The sequence below is a fragment of the Schistocerca gregaria genome, chromosome 1 (genome assembly GCF_023897955.1).
Source record: "Schistocerca gregaria isolate iqSchGreg1 chromosome 1, iqSchGreg1.2, whole genome shotgun sequence".
Lineage (NCBI taxonomy): Eukaryota > Metazoa > Arthropoda > Insecta > Orthoptera > Acrididae > Schistocerca > Schistocerca gregaria.
In genome coordinates, this window is record NC_064920.1 from 894,280,763 (window position 1) to 894,304,324 (window position 23,562).

Sequence of the window (23,562 nt, forward strand, 5' to 3'; positions counted from 1 at the left end):
TTGTTGCACTAGATACAATGATGTTACTTCCAACCACAGAGAATGAAGTCAATAAAACTGTTCAAAAGCTAAAAAATAAAAAGTCAGAAGGCTTAGATGATGTACCAATGTGTGTACTGAAACAATGCATAGGGATTATACAAGGCCCATTAACAAATATAATAAATGAATCCTTCACATCAGGGACATTTCCAGAGCAGCTAAAACAGGCAAGAGTTGTACCTTTGCTTAAGAAAGGTAATGCAGAAGACATAGAAAATTACCGGCCCATTTCCCTGCTGTCAGCATTCTCAAAAATAATAGAAGCAATTATGAAAGACAGATTAAGGAATTATCTGAATAAATACAATCTTTTAAGCAAATCACAGTTTGGTTTTCGAAGTGGCAAAAATACGGAGTCAGCCATAGTAGAATTCACAAAAGTTGTACTTAATGCTCTTGATAAAGATGAGTGTGTCACAGGCATATTTTTGGATCTTTCTCAGGCTTTTGATACAGTCGATCACAAGATTCTATTAAATAAATTAGAAGCATTAGGAATAAGAGGGGTAGCTAATGACTGGTTTCGATCATACCTAACAGATAGGGTACAAAGAGTAGAGATAACACATACTTCAAATAGATCTAAACATTTAGTAAAATACTTATCAGAACCAAAACATATTAATATAGGGGTTCCACAAGGTAGCATATTAGGACCAATACTATTCCTGATATACATCAATGACTTTCCCAGTAGTGTTACTCATGGTGAGAAAATTCTCTTCGCTGATGACAGCAATATTATAGTCACTGAGAGAACAAGAGAACTCCTTACCGAGAAAGCAAATGAAACTCTCAAGGAAGTTTACGATTGGTCAATAAGCAACAAATTGACATTAAACATAAAGAAAACTAATGCCATGAACTTCAGTGTGAAGAGGAAAAATGACAATGTTAAATTAAATGTAGATGGCACCTCTATAGACTGTGTAACAAATGCAAAATTTCTAGGAATGAATATTGACTCTCAGCTGAAGTGGTGCGAACACACAAAGGTACTTGCAAACAGAATGTCATCAGCATGTTATGCCCTTAGAATTCTATCATCTGTGTGTAACATGCAGTGTCTTTTAGTTACATATTATTCATATGTACACTCAATTCTTAGCTATGGCATTCTTTTTTGGGGAACAAATCCACAAAATATGAACACAATTTTCAAACTCCAGAAAAGAGCCATAAGAATAATAACCAGAAATAGTAGTCGAGCTCATTGTAAAGATCTGTTCAAAACACTGGGAATTTTAACTGCTCCATGTGAACACATTTACCAGTCAGTTGTACACATCAAAAGTAACATTGGCAATTACTGCACAAACAGCTCTGTCCATGACCATGCAACAAGAGATAGACTCAACTTACATTTACCAAGAAAAAATAAACATAAAACTCAAAACAGCATTTTCTACCAAGGAATAAAACTGTACAATAAATTACCAAAAGAGATTAAAGAAATTTCAAAAATACACTTATTTAAGAAGGCAGCTAAAAAGTACCTGTTATGCAATACATTTTATACATTGAAGGATTACTTAGATAAAGCAGAGTAGGGGTTTGATAAAAAAAATGTTATACAAACAAATAATAACAATAATGATGATTATAAAACATCCAATATTCCACATAACACCTTCACTTTATTATTTTTCTTCTTTTTTCCTTTCTAGAGACACTCTCCCCTCAAGCTATGCATAGCACAATACTAACACCTCTTCCTCTTTCTGAGCTCAACATCTCACTCATTATGAAGGGGTGCTGACTCAGTTTTTCAGGATAGCAAATGGGAACTTGCAGTACAGAAAATGGCCCAAGGATCACCTGTGTGTGTGTGTGTGTGTGTGTGTGTGTGTGTGTAGTGAGTGAAGTGTTATGAAACAATGTGTGTATAGTGTGTGCAGTGACTGATAGTGAAATATGAGTGAATAGTGTGGCATTACATTATTTAATGAGTTATTTGTAAATAAATTATTGTATACCAGGAGTAAAATCTAATGATTGTCTCTAACTAGAAGTCTGTAAATATATGTGTATACGAATTAGCTTATTGTAAATTGATCTAAGCTTGTAAATACTTTGACATGTCCTATATCCTTGTAAAAAGAGATCTACGGATGAATAAAACTACTACTACTACTACTACTACTACTACTACTACATGCAATGACCAAGGTACAACAGTGACGTCGTTACACACTTAAACTCAGAATGTTGTTATTCAGAGTGACTATAACATTCAAATCATATTTACAGTCAATAGTCTCACAAAATCTCTCTTATTTTTATGTAATTAAAGCTTAAAGATTATTAAATATCAAGTGTTAGTCACATGATCGAAAACACTCTGTTATTGGCTGAATCTCTAGTGATGTCACAGACTAAAGTGCGCGTCGTTTATGTTGGCGGCAGAGTTTAGGTTTGTTCTGCGCACCTGACGTCACAAAGCACAGTCAGCCAATGAACAGCGAACGACATTGCCAGATCTCGACTGCAGTGCAGAGCATGGATGAGTGTCTTCAGTTTTAGAAACATTCAGTCATAAATAAAGTAGTAGAACAAAAGCAATGTCTTGATAGCAGACTTTCTTTTATAGAAAGTTTGGAAAAAGCATTCTTTATGCCAATTGCTTCATATTATATTAATTAATTAAACCAAACAAGCAATAAGACTCCTAATTCAGGCGATAGCAAGGAAAGGTGTTTGTATCAATCTCACGAACCGCTTTGTCACAATAAAGAACAGTGGTAATTGTTTATTTCCTATTGTACTTCGACGAAGCGTGAGTAATTCATAAGCATACCAACAGTGTTTTTCAATATTTTGTGTGCCTTGATAGAGTACTCATGGCATTCTGTAGTTGGACGAGCCGCGATAGTGTAACTGGTAAGGTGTTGGGCTTCTACGCGAAAGATTATGAGTTCAAACCTTGTGCGGTGCTTAATATTTTCATTATTTAAAATCAATATCGAAGTGCCTTACTTCATGAATTATATTAGTTTGAATGCAATTTTTTGAAATTTCTAGTGCTTTGTCTCTTCGTTAACCCTTTTGCTGCTGCAGACACGTGCTCCCCGCATTCCGCGCTGTGGGCAATCACACATGGTGTTCCCACTGCTTTCACACGCTTATCATTTGATTTCACAAAAACTATGTGGCCCAAAAATTTGATTTTTATATGTCTTCTTGACTGATACCTTCCTCCTGTAAATGACTTAATTTTGTTTCAATGTTCAATGCAATTATTATGCAGCATTAAATGTGGTAAACCATTGCATGAAATTTTGAAGAGTTTGCAGAGGTAGAAGTCCATAGCGTATACTTTCTGTATGGTCGAATTTAGTTGCCACAATGTTGAGAATGAAATGTGGACAAGATACCTAAATTTCATATAAAATTTACTGTATAACAATATCTCATTTAACTTAAGTACCACATGGGTGTCGTATGTAATATTGAGAAATATTCTGTCTTTCACGGCTGTAATAGAAGTTTTATTTACACCGGACGCGTTTGACTTTATTTTAAAGCACTTCAGTCAATGAAAGGTATGGCACATACACAATGGTACTCATGTTCTCTTTCTTGTTTTTGTTCCACAGTCGCAGTTTTACCAATGGTACTGAAATATATTCCTCTTCTGCTACTGTAATAAACGACTTATTTAGACCAGACGCATTTCTCTCTTTTGAAGAATCTTCAGTGGACAGTATTTTGTCTCCTCCATTGCCAAGTCACCTTTTGTAGTTTTGTGCTGTGGTAACTCAATATTCAACTTTTGTGTTGGCTGATCAGTGTTTTAGCAAATAAATGATGTTTGTGTGTGCCTCATGCAAAAATTATATTTGACATAGCTCAGAGCACTTCATTGATAGACGGTATATTCAAGTCCTAATGTTTTTGTAAGCCCACAGTTTTGTTTAATGTATTTTGTCTACTTCCTTTTGATTGATTGAAGTGCTTTAAAATAAAGCCAAACATGCTCAGTGTAAATAAAACTTTTGTTACAGTCGCGAAAGACGGAATATTTCTCAATATTACATACGACACCTATGTGGTACTTAAATGAGATATTGTTATACAGTAAATTTTGTATGAAATTTAGGTATCTTGTCCACATTTCATTCTCAACATTGTGGCAACTAAAATCGACCATACGGAAAGTATACTCTATGGACTTTTACTTCTGCAAACTCTTCAAAATTTCATGCAATGGTTTACTATATTTAATGCTGCATAATAATTGTGTTGAACATTAAAATAAAATTAAGTCATTTATGGGAGGAAGGAATCAGTCAAGAAGATGTGCAAAAATCTAATTTTTGAGTAAAATAATTTTTGTGGAATCGAATGATAAGAGTGTCAAAGCAGTCGGAACACTACGTGTCTGCACAGGCAAGCAGTGCAGTGACAAAATCGCGCACAGTGCGAAATGCAGGGAGCACGTCTTTGTAGCAGTGAAAGGGTTAATGCGGCTGTGGTGGCTTTACTTCATGAACTGCATGCTCCCCCCTGAACGTAAGCTTGTGAACTATGCTGTACTATGGCGCTGCTTCTATTGGCGCGTGCGTCGTGTGCAACTGGCAACGCAGCAATCTCCCGTGTCTGGGCGGGCATGCGTGAGCCGCCAAGATAAAAGAATAGAACTATAGGAGTAAGATGAAGCTACACGTGTGTTGCAGGAATGTTAGCCAAAGTTATTAGGTTTTTCCGTACTTTTTCTTCAAATAGTTTAGCTATTTAGTGATGGAAAACACATTTACAGCAAGGAAATTTGTGAACACTGATAGTGGGAACCTTATGAAAATAGCAAGTTTTATGCTAGACTCATTTAGGGTGGCGATATGTGCAAGGACAGATATTCCTTTCCCTGCTCTGTGCAACATCATTAGTCTTGCTCAAAAGTAACTAAGTAATTGTGGAACTTTTGCAAATGGGTCCATATGTGATATCTAGATTGATGACCATCAATCATGAAATACGACACAAAGCATAATAAAGTTATCCTTAAATCTTAATTTTGATTTCCACTACAAGATACTCACAATATACAGCACCAAAAGCGCTCGCACTGTGGCGCAGTGGGTAGCACTTGTCATTACGGAAAAGGGTAACACTGGTTCAAATTGTGCAAGGGTCATAAATTTTTTAAAGTTTTACACGAAATATGAAAACAGCATTAGCAAGAACTCATTGTAGCAGTTGTTTGTGGTATGTTGTGTTGTATACAGCTCCACATCAATCGTAGTCTGAAGTGGGCAGCTGAAGATAAATGCACCTACTTTGCTTACAAACAACTACCGTTTTTGGAATGCATTGCTAGTAGTGAAGATATCACCAGATATAAAGCACTGCTCTTCCAACTGAGCTACCAGTGATGTGCAATGAAGTGGATGTAGCAATAATTTTTAGTAAGAGTTTAATTTCGTTGTCTGATGTGGTCCTTCTTTGTAACAGTGGGAAAGCGTATCTAAGACATAAATTAATGCTAACTTCAGAAGGCAAGACATTTTTAATTAAGTAAGGGAATTTGGCCATTGACGTGGTGGCGTTTTACCTGTACAATGCGACCAATTTTTTGCACCTTCTCATTCTCTGAAACACTCAAAAACAAATTTTCGAGGGTTTTTATGGAAGTATTTGTACAGAGTGGTACTACACACCATTTGTAATCAATTTTCTGAAACAAGACATCATCGTGAATTAACTTTGACAGTAGGTTCAGCGAACTTGGCCAGTGACATCACAGGCATCACATGACTCGAATGGAATGTTTTAGCTGGCATTCATATTATTTGAATTTCATTTCCTTTTATGTTAAAGAATACTGAAATTCAAGAAGGAAAAAAGCATGTTATAAGTATAATGTTACATAGTTAACCATTTAAGACTATTTCCAGAAACAATCAAATACACTATTGCTCAACTGGACTCGCTCATACAAATAACAATTAAAGCAGCAATCCAGTGAATGGTAATTCCTTGTTTCCCCTCGCCCACAGTAGCAGCCGTGAAACAGCTGGTACAAAAGTAATTGTTATTGTGGCTTATGATATTCTTGGGTTAATCCTGCATCATGTTGTACTGCTGGGACAGGTGTTCATTGCAGCCTACCAATGCAATTTCTTGTGACATCACCTTCATCCTGTACTGAGAAAGTAAGCAATGGCACCTTCCGGTGCTGCATCCCGTGTTCCTTCTTGACAACGCTAGATACCATATGGCAAATCTTCGCCCTGTGTATGAGCTCCTGTGTAGGTGAGGGTGGGAGACACTGTAATATCCACCGTGTTCACCCAATATGAGTCCATGTGATTATGACCTGTTTTCCAAAATGAAGGAACTTCTTTGTCACTCATACTATGACTTAAGAGAAGATATCTTCACCATAGGGTGGGTCCTTGCAAGATATAGACAGAGCTGGAAGTGCTGAATGGTGGTCTGTCTGCCTTACAGCTGTGTGGAGGAAGGTAATTGAGATGTGGGACTATTAAATTGAGGACATGTAATATGGTGAATGTCTGTCAATAAAGCCTGATGTGAATCAAAACAGTGCTGCCACTACTTTTTATCCAGTATGAGGAAGAAGGGAAGCATTAATGAGGAGAAAGAGATTGAGGGATCAGAGCTAATATATTTCAAAGCCTTGTACCACCTTCAGTTCATAGATGATATAAGGGATAGAACGAGAAGTACAAGTGGATTGAAAGAGGATGAGAAAATGCAAAGTGGAGAGAATAGTGGAATTCAGGAATGGAAAGAAGGGAGAGGGAGAGAGAGAGAGAGAGAGAGAGAGAGAGAGTGAGTGCAAAATAAGTGACTGAATAATTATGCTACTAGCGACCAGAAAGTAAAGGGATGGTGGGGAGATGTTAAGTCAAAGGAGATGGTTGGATGAGAGAAAATAAGTTCTATTCTGCATAGAGAGGGACAAGTTGGGTTCAGTAGGATGATTCTAGTCTGTCTTTTATAGCAGCAACTCGGATTTCTTAGCAGTTGCATACTGGATGTCACACCAACATGGACAATTTATATCCATTCATGTAATTGTCTATTACGGCAGTGGTCATTCCTATATACAGAGTGGATGTAAAAGCACTAACAATGCTGACTTTGTGGAATGGCAAACTGGAAATTTTGGAAGAGAGAAATGCATAGTTGTGTGGGGCCTTGGAAGTATGAGTTGGGATCTTCAAAGCTTCTTTGAATTTTGTTTGCAGTCTTAATTAGTTATGAAACTCATTAGCAGTGTAAGATGAACACCTAGACTACACTTGCAGAATACTTTGTGTGTTCTTCAGGACAGTAAACTCAATAATTTTTACAGAGTGGAACCTATGTCCAGAAATTCATAGTGAGGATGCTGTGAAGCATCAAAATTAGAGAACATTTCAGCACTTAAGATATTGTCAGGAAACCCAATTAGAATGTATACTTTACAAAGCAGTTCAAAATCTTGGCCTCAAACTTGATTGCAGAGTGGACTTTGGCAGTTCATAGACCAAATTTGGGAATTACAGCTGGAGTATGCGATAGTATAAAATACCATACCACAAGCTGTACTCGTGTGTAGTCCTCTACTAGTTTGCGTGGAACTTATGCAGATGGCAGGTATGTTCATATAATACTCCCCATATGGTAGCATGAGATGTGCTCAACACAAGCACCAATTGGTGAGTCTTTTTGGACAGTTCCTGTTTGAAGAAATATTTCAGTCAAGTGTGAACCAGTGATATGTGAGGGCTATTCAGAAAGTAGGGAACGTAACACATTGAGGCACTTATCATAGCGGTGAACAACCTTTGAAAGACCTTCATCGTAAAATTCTGCCGCCTGAGACTTCAGCCAGTGACTCACGTCTGCCTGGAGTTCCACGTTGTCATCAAAGCCCCTTGTTGCGAGCCAATTCTTCATCTTGGGAAACAAGTGGAAGTCGCTTGGTGCAAGATCGTGGCTCGAGGGCAGATGAGGAAAAATTTCCCATTTGAATGAATTATGAAGTTCTTTAGTGCAGTTTGCCATATGAGGTCAGGCATTGTCAAGCAAAAACAAAATTTTGGATGTCAGGTTTGTTTTGAACTGCTCTTCTAAGGTTGTGCAAAGTTTGACAGTACCAGGCAGAATTTACGGTTGCTGCATATTCGAGGAAATCAATAAAACATTCACATTGCCTATCCCAAAACACTGTCACCACCAACTTCCTTGTTGACATGGTTTGCAAACATTTTCTTGGTTTTTGGGAGTACCTTGGGTGCCCCCACTCCATGGACGGTAATTTTGTCTCACAATTGACATGTTTCACCCAAGTCTTGTCACTGGTCATGATTCGATCCCATAATGAATTGCCATGTTTGTGGCAGGCCTCCAGAAATGTCAATGTTGCCCCCATTTGCTGTTATTTGTGATGATCTGTAAGCATTTTGGGACCCATAGTGCACAAAATTTGTGGTAGGGTAGCTTTTGAGTGACAATTTCAAACAACAAAGTCCGTGAAACTTATAGAAAAGAAAGAGCTAGGTCTGTTGTTGTGAAGCGACTGTTTTCAGAGCTAGGTCTGTTGTTGTGAAGCGACTGTTTTCACGAATCGTTTTATCAACTTTAGCGACAAGATAGACAGTCACAATGCTTGCGCGTCCACTCTTCGCTTCATCATGAACATTGATTTGGCCATTTTTAAACTGAATGCACCATTCCAGATGGAACATTCACTCATTACATTGTTTCGATACACTTCACACAGTTTACGATAAATTTCTATAGGTATTTAGGTTTTTTGCCAACAAAAATCATATCACAGACCACACCTGACAATTAGCGGGATTTTCAGTTGCAGCGCACATTTCAGTTTCGAATATCAAAAGAACCAGATGCGCAGAGACGTTCCCGCTATCACGGATGAATGCCGACTGAGCTGCCGAGCACGCACATACCAAAAATATACTTTATCAGTGCACGCCTAGCGGCATCAGATGGAAAGTTCCCTACTTTCTGAATAGCCCTCGTATGTTTTTGTCATCTAATAGCAAATACAACTACAGAATAATTTATGCAGCATTCAAAAAAGGTGGCAATTTCCACTTTTGCTGTATTAATTTTTATTTGTGCACAACTAGTTTGAGCCTTCTAGGCCATTCTCAAGTGATTTTGTGGTTCCGTACAAAATTGATTATGTTATCTCCATGAATAGAAATGCTTTGCAACACGACAGTCATGACCTCAGTGCCTGTTACGCCACATGTGCCATCTGGATTCTTCTCTCAGGCACCAGTTTCCCAGAACGCCGCAGATGGTAACTGCCGTTACAATATGTTCTCGGTTCTCGCCATCCACCTGCTCATCATTTACATTGATTATTTTCTTTAACATTCTCAGCATCAGCAAGTATTCTTTCTTCATTCCCTTTTAGTTTCCTATACCTGTTGTTTTTCGACCTGTCTATTTTGCTTCCCTTTAACCTCTACCACATACAATGCTCTTAGCTTTCCACTTGTACTAACTCTTGCATGATGTTTTGCCAGTAATCTCGGTCTTGCTTGTTACCCTATCTTCCACCTTTAAGTTTTCAGGTTTTCAAATCTCATCCAATGCAGTACCCAACAATCAGCCTTACCTTATCCTGTCTGGCAAGTCACCCCTGTCCTGGGGTTCTGGGCACCTTTCCCAAACATTTCCCATTTCCTAAACCTAACCAGTCCTTTCCTTTCATCCCTCTTATTATTATTATTATTATTATTATTATTATTATTATTATTATTATTATTATTATTATTATTATTAATAATAATAATTATTTATCTAACAAATTAGGTGATAATGATATGCTGTAGTAGTTACTGAAAGTTTCATGCATTGCCTCTTGGCAGACAAACATATGTCAGATAACATCTTTCTGTCTGTGGATTTATTCTTTGTTTACTTTGGTAGACTATTTGCTTGAGCTTGACCCACAGTTACTATACATGTTCACTGTCTGTATCAAATGTCTCTAAATCATGTTGAAGAAGTGAGGTTACCTCCTCCTTACCCACTTTATTGAACATTTAAACTTCTCTATGTACTTTTCTAGCCCTCTGTATCGTGTTGGTTATTGTTGCCGTAAATGAATCACGATTACTGATCACAATCCCTGTGTGGAAATCGTATAAAAGATTTGATCTATTTCTTTCCCACAAGCATGGTGTCTTTCCATTAGGGGTAGGGTGCCATCAACATGTCGTAGTTAATTTTCAGCAAACGTTTTTGTAAATGTTTAGCAAGAAAGTTTGTCTCATCCACTGCTTGTCAAATTGTAATTTTCTCTGATAATTTGTGGAGTGATTTAAGTCTCCTCCAATTATCACAGGTTGATTATAATTAAAGTCTAGTTTCAGAATGCTTTTAAAAAAGAACCACTGCACAGAGTGACATCAAATTTGGAGAGAGTAGTGTTGAAAAAGGAGGTAATATTATGGAAACAAAAGAAACTTCAAGAACATTTTCCCATCAAATAGTGCCTTTAAGTTTCATAACATAAATGGATTCAGCTACAAATAACAGAGGAATCACAATATGGTGGCTATAGTGCCAGTTCTACATTAAGCCGACAGTACTGTGCAGTGTGCATGATGGGAAGAATTGGTTTTTATTTGTCCTGAGGCGAAAAACCAATGAAATTGGTTTTTAAATGTTGAGAGACTGATACAAAACAGATTCAGTATGCTGCCCACTGTTTTCTGCCCCAAGTTCAAATTGAGAAATGGCATGTTCCATAACAGATCGAAGTGCCTCAAGGGTCACGTTCAGAATGTGTTGCACAGTGTAATTCAGCAAGATTTGTAGTTGGAGCATTAACACAGCATCTTTCAGATAACCCTACAGCCAGAAGCCACACAGATTAAGATCAGGTGATCTGGACAGCAGGCTGTAGGGAAATGGCAGTGATAACTCCAGCATTTCCAAAATGCCTCTGGAGCAGCTGCTTCTCCGGTTGTGCCACGAGCGAAGGAGTACCAACTTGCATAAAAATGATTTTACGCTCACAAAATGCCTCTGGAGCAGCTGCTTCACCGGTTGTGCCATGAGCGAAGGAGTACCAACTTGCATAAAAATTATTTTACGCTCACATCCACACTGTTGAAGGATTGGATTGACATTGGTATGCCAAAGCCTCTCATAAGGTTACCAACGATGGTAAAGGTAACACGACGTGCCGGACCATCTCTTCGGAAAAAGATGGCCCTATGATAAATAATATCATCGACCCACACCACACAGTTACATTTGCAGAATGGGAGCTTGTCCTTATTTACCAATTCTGTACATTGGCATGTCATTCGAGATGGAGATGGACTTCGTTTGTCCACAGAATGTTCCATGGCCATTTATTGTCTACTTCCATGCAAGAAAGTAGTTGTAGAGCAAATGTTTGTCTTAATGGCAGGTCATCAGGAAGCAACTCCAGAAAATGGATAGTTTTGTATGGATATCAATGCACGGTATGTAGTTGAATTTTATGCTCCGTGCTCACAGACATATCCAAAGTTGGGGCAATTCCCCATGCACTGCATGTTTGCACATCATCACTTGACTCCTCCTGAAGCGCTGTGGCTACATCTTTGACAGACGTTGGATCAGCTGCTTTTCTTCCTTTGTCACATTGCACTTCAAAAGAACCTGTCGTATTTAATTTTGTAAACATTTTCTCCATGCCTTTGGCAGATATGGGACCATTGCTTTTTTGTACCCATGAGTGTTTGGAACTCCTACAGAGCTTCTGGTGCACAATCACTGTTCTTGTAAAAGAGTTTTACAAGCAGCACACAATTCTGCATTAAGACAATCATGCTGAGTGTCTCGGACACAAACTGAAAAACAACCGTGTACTCCACTTATTTTGTTTTGCATATTCTGCACTTACAATAATGTCTACTGGTAAAATTTTCATTAATTTTTTTTCACCTTTCATTAATAATATTCTGTTCAAATATGATGTCTTTCTGAGTGGTGATTCTTTATTTACATCACTTTGAAACAGAAACTTAAATTCTAATGGCATTGTACATCACAGCTTGGATACATATGTAACATGGAATGGTGTTTAGCCTCTAAGTTATCAGTTACTTCTGCAGCTGAGGTTGCTGGCCGATAGAAGGGTCTAAATGCAGCTTTTATACCATTTGTGATTAGTGCACGTACCCACACCATTTTTCATGCAGATTCGATTTGTCTTAATTTAAGATCCTTTTCTACAGCTACAAATACACCACCACTATCCTGTGGGACCTTTCTTTTGGCAAATATTCATATTTTCTTGGAAGTTCTCATAACCGTCAACTCCTTAGGCATTTTTAATAGATCCAAACTCTCATTTTATTACATAAGCTTGTATATATTACAGCGCTCTACAATTACATTTATCCTGCCCAGTTGGAGTCACTATTGCAAACTGGTATGTACTCAACTCCCAGTCAGCTGCACTGCCAACCACTTGGGTTATGTAATGCACCCTTGACCTCAGCCCAACACCTCAATACCCTGGATTTGACTCAATTAGTGAAACATCTTATCCATATCCCACTCTGCTCTAGAGACCCCCTGAAAGCCCTGACTTTCATTCCCACATCCAAATTAAGTCACGCTGCCCTGATAGGTCCCACTGTTGCAGCAATCATCATTGCAAAAAAACTTATCGCAATTCTGATGGACCAGTACCTCCAACCTATCATGCAAAGCCTCCCTCCCTCCGTAAAGGACATAGTATTTTTCCTTCTTTCTCTCTTGCCCCCACCTCACTTCCCTCATTTCTTATATTACCAATTTTTTAATTGCATTATTCTTTCCATCATCCATTGATCTTCCTCTTTACCTCTCATGATCTATGATCACTCTCAAAAGTTGCATTGCACTTACAAATGAACCATCTTACACCTCACTCTGTCTCCAATACGATTTCCTTTATCTTTGCCTCTCTTCTTCTTCATAATAATAAATAGTTCTCTGTCAACTTAAAGTAAGCGTTATCTGCCCCCATCACCTCCTACCTCTTTTCAAACCCTCTTCAATCAGTTCTTCTGTTGCCAGGGTAGGTGATAGACTTTATAAGACACTAGACTCACATCCAGGAGGGTAGCGCTTTCAGCTGTCCATATTTCCGTAGTTTCTTTAAATTGCTTAAGGCAAATGTCAGGTAGGTTCATTTGAAATGGCTACAGCTAATTTTCTTCCACAACTTTCATAGATATGAGTTTATACTCTGTCTCTAATTGCCTCATTGTTCACAAGATCTTATATTCTAATTTTCCTCTACCTTCAGTCCGCGGTACTCCTTGAAGAGAGAATGTATTGTCCTCAAAAGTAGGAGTTTATCAATTACCAGTGTTTTGTATTGGTAATACTGGGAGTTGTGCCTCTTGATGAAAAGCACTGGCTGGCTGTCTTGGTCTCTTTGTGATTGTAACAGGGTGTCTTAAGTGGACTGCCTCCCTGAGAAGAGTCCAAAAATCACTTAGCTACCAACTGGATTTATTTTTGAGTATATTGTGTGTTTTAATTATGGTATTCCCCAATTTTAGCGCTAAAAAGAACGTACATTCTTAATATCTATGTAGTACTTAATGTTAGAGGGGCACCTGATTTATATCAGAATTTCATAAACTGCTTCCTGATCCATCACACAGATTGTTTTGAAGCACACTCAGACCATTTCACATAATTATAATTTTTTTTGCTTCATTATGAAGGTGGATTGTATTCTAATACATTATAAGCCTAATTCTTTTTGTATTTAGGTTCGTAGTGTATCAGCAAGAGCTCTTGGTGCCATGGTACGAGGTATGGGAGAATCAAGCTTTGAAGATCTGCTCCCATGGCTTATGCAGACATTAACATCAGAATCAAGCTCAGTGGACCGCTCTGGTGCAGCTCAGGGCCTTAGTGAAGTTGTTGGTGGTCTGGGAGTTGAGAAACTTCATAAATTAATGCCTGGTATGTCAGATAAAGCCACTGTCAAATCAACCTGTATACATTTACAAATTACTTACATTATTATTACTCTGTTACAGAAATAATAAGCACAGCTGAAAGAACAGATATCGCTCCACATGTGAAAGATGGTTACATAATGATGTTTATTTATATGCCTGTAGTCTTCACTAATGAATTTACTCCATACATAGGGCAAATAATTAATCCTATTCTTAAGGTAAGTTGCCGTTAAATTACTCCTTGCTGCTCTCATTATTCTATTTGTGTCATTTTTACTGAACACACATTGTTTCAGGCTCTGGCAGATGAAAATGAATATGTCAGAGACACAGCATTAAAGGCAGGGCAAAGAATTGTTAATCTGTATGCTGACACAGCCATTATGCTACTGTTGCCAGAACTTGAAAAAGGGTTGTTTGATGACAACTGGAGAATTCGTTACAGGTTTGTTTTTCACCTACTGAGATAGTTCCTATTATGTAGTGTTATCAATGAAGAATGGAAAATTAAAGTTAAGTGTTTAATTTTTTTGTTAGATGTAATCTGGTCCTTTTGAATAATCCTGTTCCATCTAGTGATTGGGGTTTCACAGACTCATTCTACAATCAGGATGTATTTATATGCTGACAATAAAGCAGTATCTGTATTACACCTTGAAAGGACATCAAATTGTCTTCCATGTGCTTAGTGCTTGGCATCCAGATTTGTAAGAAGTTTCCAGTTATAAAGTTGGTGCATAAGTTCATAGCATTTTTGTTTTGCAGTTGGTATTCCAGTTGCTATGGGTTTATGTATTGGTTGTAATTTTTTTTATTTGTAGTTCATTGTTACTATTTGATTTTACATATTGTTTGGAGGTAGTGAGTTGAGTGCCAAGTGGAGAACTTGCGACATTTCCAACATATTATTCTCTTTAAGTTCAGTAGAGGAGTGACAATAGTGGAGGCCCCCAGAAACATTTGTGCCATGATTGGGGATACTGTCACTGGATGGATTATGGCAAGAAAATTGCTTTCTCATTTTAATGAGGATTATTTTGACGTTAGTGACTCTCCACATTCAGGAAGACATTCAGGGGTTTGATGAAGATCATTTAAACACATTAATCCACATGATCCAAATCAGTGTACAGAAATACCTGGCAAATGTGATGAACTGTGTTCATTCCACCATCATACAGCTCTAAGCCAAAATCACAAAATCAGTTGGTGACCAAATGAGCATCTCTGCTTACTCGTCATCAATTGACTTGTGAACAACATCCACCATTCCTGTCCTGTATCATTTCTGGTGATGAGAAGTGGTGTCTTTATGCTAATATAAGGAAAAGAAATGAATGGTTGAGCCCAGACAAAGCAGCAACTCCCTGTACAAAAACATGCATGCATCTGGTGGAACAGGCATGGTATGATGTACTACTAATAGCTTCCCTGAAGTGTAACCATCACTTCTGACATTTGAACAGGAAGGTGCGTGAACTGATGCTGCTCCACAATAATGCCAGCCTGCGTTTTAGTAGACTGACAGAAAATACTATGTAAGATTTGGGTCAAGAAGTCATTCCGAACTCACTATATTCATCTGATATTGCACCCTCGGATTTTCACTTTTCCGCTCTCTGTCAAACAGCTTTCAGTGGCCTTCCCTTCTGTATGAAAATGTGCTCCAAACATGGCTCTATGACTTCTTCACTTCAAAACTGCGCGATTTCTGCAGTAAACATAATGAAAAGTTACCACGATGTTTGCAGATTGTTACAAATAGTGAAAAACACTGTATAAAAATATTATGAAAAGGATAGTTGCTATTCACCTTATAGTGGGATGCTGAGTCGCGGATAGGCACAACAAAAAGACTGTCACAAATAAAGCTTTTGGTCATTAAGGCCTTTGTCAACAATAGACTTAGAGACACACACACACACACACATACACACACACACACACACACACACACACACACACACACACACACACACACACACACACACACACGCGCGCGCGCGACTGCAGTCTCAGGTAACTGGCACCACACTGTGAGCAGCAGCACCAGTGCATAATGGGAGTAGCAACTGGGTGGGTGTAAGGGGTAAGGAGTAGGCTGCGACAGGGAGGGGGAGAGATAGTAAAGTGCTGCAGGTTAGATGGAGTGCAGGGGAGTGGTGGTGGGGGGGGGGGGGGGGAGTAGCGGAAAACGGGAGAAGTAAAAAGACTGAGTGTGATGGTAAAATGACAGCTGTGTAGCACTGAAATGATGGTAACAGGGAAGGGGCTGATGGGTGAGGAAAGTGGGAAGGATCCATATGGCACAGGCTGTGAAGCAGGCATTGAAATGAAGGATATCCTGTTTGACAACATGTTCAGCAACTTGTTTCTTGGCCACAGTTTGTCGGTGGTCATTCATATGGACAGAAAGCTTGTTGGTTGGCATGCCCAAGTAGAATTCAACACAGTGGTTGCAGCTTAGCTTGTAAATCACGTGACTGGTTTCACAGGTAAACCTGCCTTTGATATGGGATAAGTGGTGATTGTGACCGGACTGGAGTAGGCGGTGGTGGGATGATATACGGGACAGTTCTTGCATTTAGGTCTATTACAGGGGTATGAGCTATGAGGTAAAAGATTGGGAGCAGGGGTTTTATATGGATGGACAAGTATATTGTGCATGTTCAGTGGATGGCAGAATAACACTGTGGGAGGGGTGGGAAGGATAGTGGGCAGGGAATTTCTCATTTCAGGGCACAACAAAAGGTGGTCAAAACCCTGGCATTTTAACAAAAACTTTATGGTCAAAATAGACTATTTATGGGGGGGGGGGGGGGGGGGGGCGCACATTGCATGCATGTGTGAAAACCTACTGCAAACTGTTGGACAGTGGCTTTGATGATAAATATATTTACTGAGCCAAGAATAGAGTTCTTGTGTCCTAGTACACTGTAGACTGTACATGCTCAGTAGTAGAGGACTTGAGCATTTTCTCCTAGTCTCAGAAGTTAACGTATTTTCACCATCTACTTCTATAAATTTACTGCTGTCTTGTCTTAGTAATCGTATTATTGTTTGCTTCTTTTCTATCGCATATTGCAAAGGTTGAATGAGGACTTGTTTTTCTTACTGAATTCTGAAAGTGAAAAGGTACTTTGGTTTTACAATATCTTGACAAAAAATTTGCATGTACTCAGTATAAATCAGAATTCAAATAATTTTTTTTAATGAAAACAGATTCAGAAATGAAAGTCAGATCTGTTGAATGAGAGAAGTAATTTTCAGTGTTATTTGGCACTTAGAAAGATAAGAGTTCACAGGATATAAAGTAAAAAGGTAGTATTTCCTACCTCCTAAAAATTGTTTGAGGTGTTTGTATGTCTATATTTTTTCAAGCAAATAAATGTTGATGTCAGGAAATTTTGGATGACAGTTTTCCTATTCTTCCAGTTCTCATCAGTGTGAAGAATTTCACTTTGTCAAGAACATCCACTACGAATTTTGCTTTGGTCATACTTTTTGTAAGAAAGATGTCTCTCGTAGCCTCACATTACCCATTTGGGTGCCAGTCTGTGCATCAGAAAACTCTCACAACACTTGCAGTATCGTTCCTGACACGTAAACAAAATCGGCCACTCATAACGTGAAAACCTGTACAAGAATAGTGTATCAGTAGCTACAGTAGATTCACTTGTCATGAATAACAGATTGAAAAAAGAAAGTTGCTCGTGTAAAAATTGCTTTGTTTTGTGCATGAAGGGATAACTGTAAGCCTGTACATGAGAGTTGATTTTAAGTGACTAGCTTGTTATCAGTTTGGTTTAATGAATTTGTCATTTCATGAGAGCTCCATCAATCTGTGATGTTAAGTGTGTGAACCTGCAATCATAATCATCTAACTAAACAGTAAACTTCCTACACTGACCCTGCACCATCCCCACCCCTTTACCTCCTGGATCTGTACTGGTCAACATCCCTCAAGCCCAACGTCTTACTGCCATTGAACACTGCCTCTCCCATTGTCCCCCATACTCCAAACCCACTACCTCATTCCTCATACACCTCACTAACATTACCTTACCCACAACTACTTTTCCTTTAAAGGAAGATGCACAATCAAATCAGCAGCACTGCCATGGACACTCTGCATGGCACCCTTCTATGCCAAACTGTTTAACGGTCATATAGAGGAGACCTTTCTAGCCTCCCACAATGCCTGATTCAGGCCCACTGATGATATTTTCATGATCTGGACTCAGGGCCAAGACACCCTACCTTCATTCCTTCACAACTTCAACACCTTCTCTCTCATCCTCCTCAACCCACCTTCCTAGACGTTGACCTTCTCCTTTCTGATTGCTCCATTTGTACCTCTGTCCACATTAAATCCACCAACAAACACCGGTAAGCGTATTTTGGCAGCTGACATCCCTTCGACAGCAACACAGCCTGGCCACAGAGGGTGGTGTATCTGCTGTGACAGGAATGCCCTTGCCCAGTATGCTGAGAGTCTCACCAAGGCCTTCACAGACAGGCACTATCTCCCAGACATAGTCTGCAATCAGAGCACCCATGCCATTTCCCCTCACAGCCCCAATCCCCCCACCACCCCCAAGAACCAGCCACAAAGGAGTGCCCCCTTCATCACTCGCTACCACCCTGGACTGAACCACATCTTTCTGTAGAAGACCCAGGTGCTGGTCCTGCCCAATCTACCCACCCAGCACTTCCCATTCCAGTCCTGTGGCAGGTTTATCCTGTCCTATCAGGGACTGGTCCACTTTGAAAGCAGCCCTATCATTTATCAACTCAGCTGCAATCATTGTTCACCTGTCCAGCAGGATAAACAGCCACTGCCAAACTGTGACCCAAGAGTGAAGTGGACCACTCTGTGGCCCAACATGCAGCTGAACATAACATGCTCGAATTCAGTGGCTGCTTCACTGCCCAAGCTATGTGGATCCTTCCCTCCACCACCAGCTTTTCTGAACTGTGCAGATGGGAGTTATCCTTACAACACATTCTCTGCTCCTGTAATTATCTCAGCCTCAACCGAAGGTAACATACTGTTCCCACACCCTCCACCCATCAGTTTCCATCCTCTCTGTCCTATCATCTCCTCCAGAATCTCATCTCCCACCCTCTGTGTTTGCCACCCTGTGCCAACACACTAGCCCAACTTTCCCTGCTCCTCTCCTTTTTCTGCACCTCCCTTTCCCAATCTCCCAACACTGCACCTATTGGCATCCTATTCCCTGCACTCTCTGCCATACAGTGTCCCCCCCTCCCCTGCCCCATGGACACTTTTATTCCTTCCCCAACCCCTCCAGATTGCTGCTTCCTTCCCACATGATAGTTGCATTCTGGCCAGAGTTGGCGGTCATATCTCTCTGTGTGTGTGTGTGTGTGTGTGTGTGTGTGTGTGTGTGTGTGTGTCCTGTAATTGTGCCTGTCTGCAACTTAGAATATTGTCTTTACGGTAAATAGCAATGTGTCTTTTCTTACGCTGTTGGTATTCCTACCAGGAGTTTCCATTGTTTGGTTTTAACTAAACAGCAAATTATTTTTCAGCTCTGTGCAGCTGTTGGGGGACCTGCTTTATAGAATATCAGGAGTCTCTGGAAAAATGAGTACAGAAACTGCAGATGAAGATGACAATTTTGGTACAGAACAGTCACACCAAGTGAGTTGTTATGGAGCTAATTTTCAGTTCATAGCAATGCTAAATTATACCTGTGGTTGACCCACAAATAATGAATGCTCTCTGTAATACTTACATTGTCTCTAAATATATTGGTCATCTGAGTGTTTGAATTAAGTACTGGAAATGTATAAGCTTTTTAAATGGCTTGGTTATTTGTAATTATATATTTGTAAAGCTAGTTTTTTAACTGCTGTTTTCTGTTTCATCAGGCAATTATTGAAGCTCTTGGTGGTGGTCGACGTAATCGTGTTTTGGCTGGCCTTTACATGGGAAGGTCAGATGTAGCTCTTATGGTAAGACAAGCTGCCTTGCATGTGTGGAAAGTTGTGGTGACAAACACACCCCGTACGCTACGAGAAATATTGCCAACCCTTTTCAGCTTGCTGCTTGGATGTCTTGCAAGTACAAGCTACGATAAGAGACAGGTATGTTTCCTGCTGTTTTTAATTTTTCAAAGTAGATGCCACTGCTTCTGTTACGTTGATACAAGACTTTTATTGCCACTCAATAGCACGAGTTACAAATTTGATATTTGAAGTAAATAATGGTTTTATTGGAATTGTATCCTCTTATGTAACTGCCATGAAATATATCAATACAAGGAATTAGTAAAAAATTTGTGGAGGCACTAATCTAGTCTTCTCTATTGTTTTTCATTGTTTTAACACTTCGGGCACACATTGTAAATGACTTCAAAAACCAGTGTAAAAGTAATAATACAATTGAAGTGCGCCCTCTGTCCTTAATGTGCATGCTATCTAAACAGACTCTTTTGTTATTTCAAAAAATCACTTTCACCGACATCCCTGCAATTTACAGGTTGCTGCGAGAACTCTGGGAGATTTGGTGCGGAAGCTTGGAGAGCGTGTACTTCCGGAAATAATACCAATTTTAGAAAAAGGCCTCGAGTCAGATCAACCAGACCAGCGACAAGGAGTGTGCATTGGTCTTTCTGAAATAATGGCCTCTACCAGTAGAGACATGGTTCTGACATTTGTGAATAGTCTTGTTCCTACTGTCCGTAAGGCTCTTTGTGATCCTCTACCTGAAGTAAGGCAGGCAGCTGCAAAAACATTTGACAGTCTTCATTCAACTGTTGGAGTTCGAGCATTGGATGACATTCTGCCTGCAATGTTGAATCAATTGGTGAGTTTCCTGTAGAGGTATTTTCATAGCTTTTCAGTATTTATCATTGTGTTTACCATTTAGCAATAACTCAGTCAGATGTGCAACTTACTGTAGCTGTTTTTGTGGTTGTGTTGATCGTTATTGAAAGATATTTACATTTGAGATATAGCAAAATGACTGGGTTTATTGTTGTTTTAGGTTTAGAAGAAAACAACATATTCTAACCATCAAATTCTTTAAAGTCCATGAGGTATACGCAAGACATTTGAGAAGTTAACATTGGGGTGTCTCTCCTTTACAGTGGTTGTCATTTTTCATGTAAAAAAAACTCTTGAACCAAATAAATTTGTAAAGTAACGCCATAAATTTAAATGATGGAAACAGCTTACAACTAATTTTAAATAGACACATTGCAATTCCAAGTAAGTCATAGACTGAGGGGTCTGTTGTGTAATATGATGATTTAAAGTGTTATGGGTGAAGTATCGGATAGTAGAAAGCAACATCATGAAGGCATGGTGAGTGAGGATGAAGAGGGAGAGGGGATACAGTACAAATTAGCTCCTTCAACGTAACAAAAGTAGGTTTTGTTTGATATGTGAATTGGTAAATACTGTAAAATGTGTTATTGTTAGAACTGTAGCTACAAACACCTTAAATATTGCATAGGTATAGATAGGTCCCTGAGAGACTATGTATGTAAAATTGGAGATGTTCCTGTTAAATGCCCAGCCAGATTTTTCATTATGTAATTGATATGTGGGTTAATTATACATCTGTAGTTGTTTGTTGATCAGTGTTTCTTTGTTACAGCTGACAAGCTTTGTAAGTAAATGCCATTTGCAAAATTTTGTGCTGTATGTAAAGGTAGGTGTATCTGTTACCAACGAGAAATTTCATGGATATACCTATTTTGTTTTGTGCTTATTGGTGTCATCCACCTTCCAGCAGATTAATCTACAGTGATTTTGACTGCTTTTTTTTCTTTATTTTCTACAGAATAGCCCTGATCCAAAGATCGCTGAATCTACTTTGGATGGATTACGTCAGGTTATGGCAATTAAATCAAGAGTTGTGCTACCTTATCTGGTTCCCCAGCTGATAGCGCCACCTCGGGTGAATACCAAGGCTTTGTCAATATTGGCTTCTGTTGCTGGTGAAGCTCTTACAAAGTACCTGAACAAAATTCTTCCAGCACTGCTGTCTGCTCTTTCTGCTGCTCAGGGTACACCACAGGAAGCTCAGGTTAGTGCATTTGTAAAATAATGGTAAATATGATTTGTGTGTCAAAGTATCTAAACTCTGTTTTTTTAAGCGTGAAAGACCTAGGATAATTTTTTAAAAATTGTTATTAATAAATGGTAAAGAAGTGCTGCCATGACAGTTCCCTGGCAAAGGCATTACTTAACATTGTTATAAGCTGATTAAGAAAGGTCAGTTTAATAAATGAAGTGGATAGACTGCTGATGGTAGCCTAATCCTGTATGAGTGTAAGAATGCTAAATGAACTGAAAAGAGAACTTATACACACAAAGCTCAGAAGTATTGTTTTGGTGGGAGGAGGAGGGAGGTAGCTCAAGTTGCTTGTGAATCATTGCAGTTTTGCAAGCACTTCTCCATTGTAATTTCTCTTCTCTTATAACAACTTGCTTACAAAAGAAAAGACTAGTTTACTTTTAAAGAAAAAATTCTTAAAATCTGTTTCCATTTGTGTATATGGTCAAAGGTGTCTAATAGTTCATCATAAAGGACTATGTATTTGGTATTGTTACTTGTTCCTTTGCATTGAAAGCAATTTTCTTATCGACCATTTGCTTTTAGTGAAACAGCTACCAATTAAATTCGACAGTGAAATTCCTGAGAAACCAAAATATGTATGTTACAAATCACCTGTTAGCATTATTAAAATAACACAATCTTTAAAGTATGGATCATACCTGCCTGCTTTACATTCAGTCAAATTATGTAATACCATGAAAAGGCAAATAGCTTACCATTCCTTTGTAGCACTGGTTCAGAATCTGAATTAGTGATTTTCAGAAACCAATATCTTATTACTTTCCCTTACTGTAATTATTCTACCTACAAAAGTGCAGACTTAATAGAAATATCTTACAGTGCTCATTAGTGTAGGGCTTCCAAAATAATGTATCCACTTAGGTTTTATCTTAAGTGTCCAATTAACGTAGGAAACCATCCTTCTAAAGACACTGATGAAACTGAGCAGTGGCTGAGGTGTTGGTGTTCACTCGCAAAGAGCAGGGTTCTGATCCTCATCTAAGCATCCAATATTTAATTTTTTTGTGGTTCACACAAATCGCTTAAGAGAATAACAGGATGCCATTGTAAAGGCATACTTGCCCATACCTGTACAAATTTAGCTAGATATCCACCCCTGATTGCAGGTCGTGATAAGTGCTGATCATCTTATTTCCCCTAAATGCTGTTGCTGTTACACACACACACACACACACACACACACACACACACACACACACACACACACACTCTCTCTCTCTCTCTCTCTCTCTCTCTCTCTCTCTCTCTCTCTCTGCTGGTATTCCTTGGCATCAAGTAAAGTAATTTTTTTAATTTATGTTTCTGTTTAGGTTTATATATATTAGAGACAATCTTTGTGCAAAGGACAAACTTTTCTTCCCATTTCATTCATTCACCTCTTCATTGTTAGACAGTTAATTCCTTAAAAGAATACTACTCACCAGAGCATGATTTCGACATAGTACCTGC

The 23,562-nt window shown here is 38.8% G+C and overlaps 1 protein-coding gene across 1 annotated transcript in view; it reads left to right on the forward strand.

Annotated features, from left to right (window-relative positions):
- Window positions 1-23,562, forward strand: part of LOC126273901 (eIF-2-alpha kinase activator GCN1) — a 225,651-nt gene that overhangs the window by 162,579 nt on the left and 39,510 nt on the right. Inside the window, exons 26-32 of the mRNA XM_049977066.1 lie at window positions 13,803-13,998; window positions 14,076-14,215; window positions 14,294-14,442; window positions 19,554-19,665; window positions 19,896-20,111; window positions 20,506-20,832; window positions 21,814-22,059. Coding sequence (XP_049833023.1) covers window positions 13,803-13,998; window positions 14,076-14,215; window positions 14,294-14,442; window positions 19,554-19,665; window positions 19,896-20,111; window positions 20,506-20,832; window positions 21,814-22,059 — 1,386 coding nt within the window. The remainder of the gene's footprint in view (window positions 1-13,802; window positions 13,999-14,075; window positions 14,216-14,293; window positions 14,443-19,553; window positions 19,666-19,895; window positions 20,112-20,505; window positions 20,833-21,813; window positions 22,060-23,562) is intronic.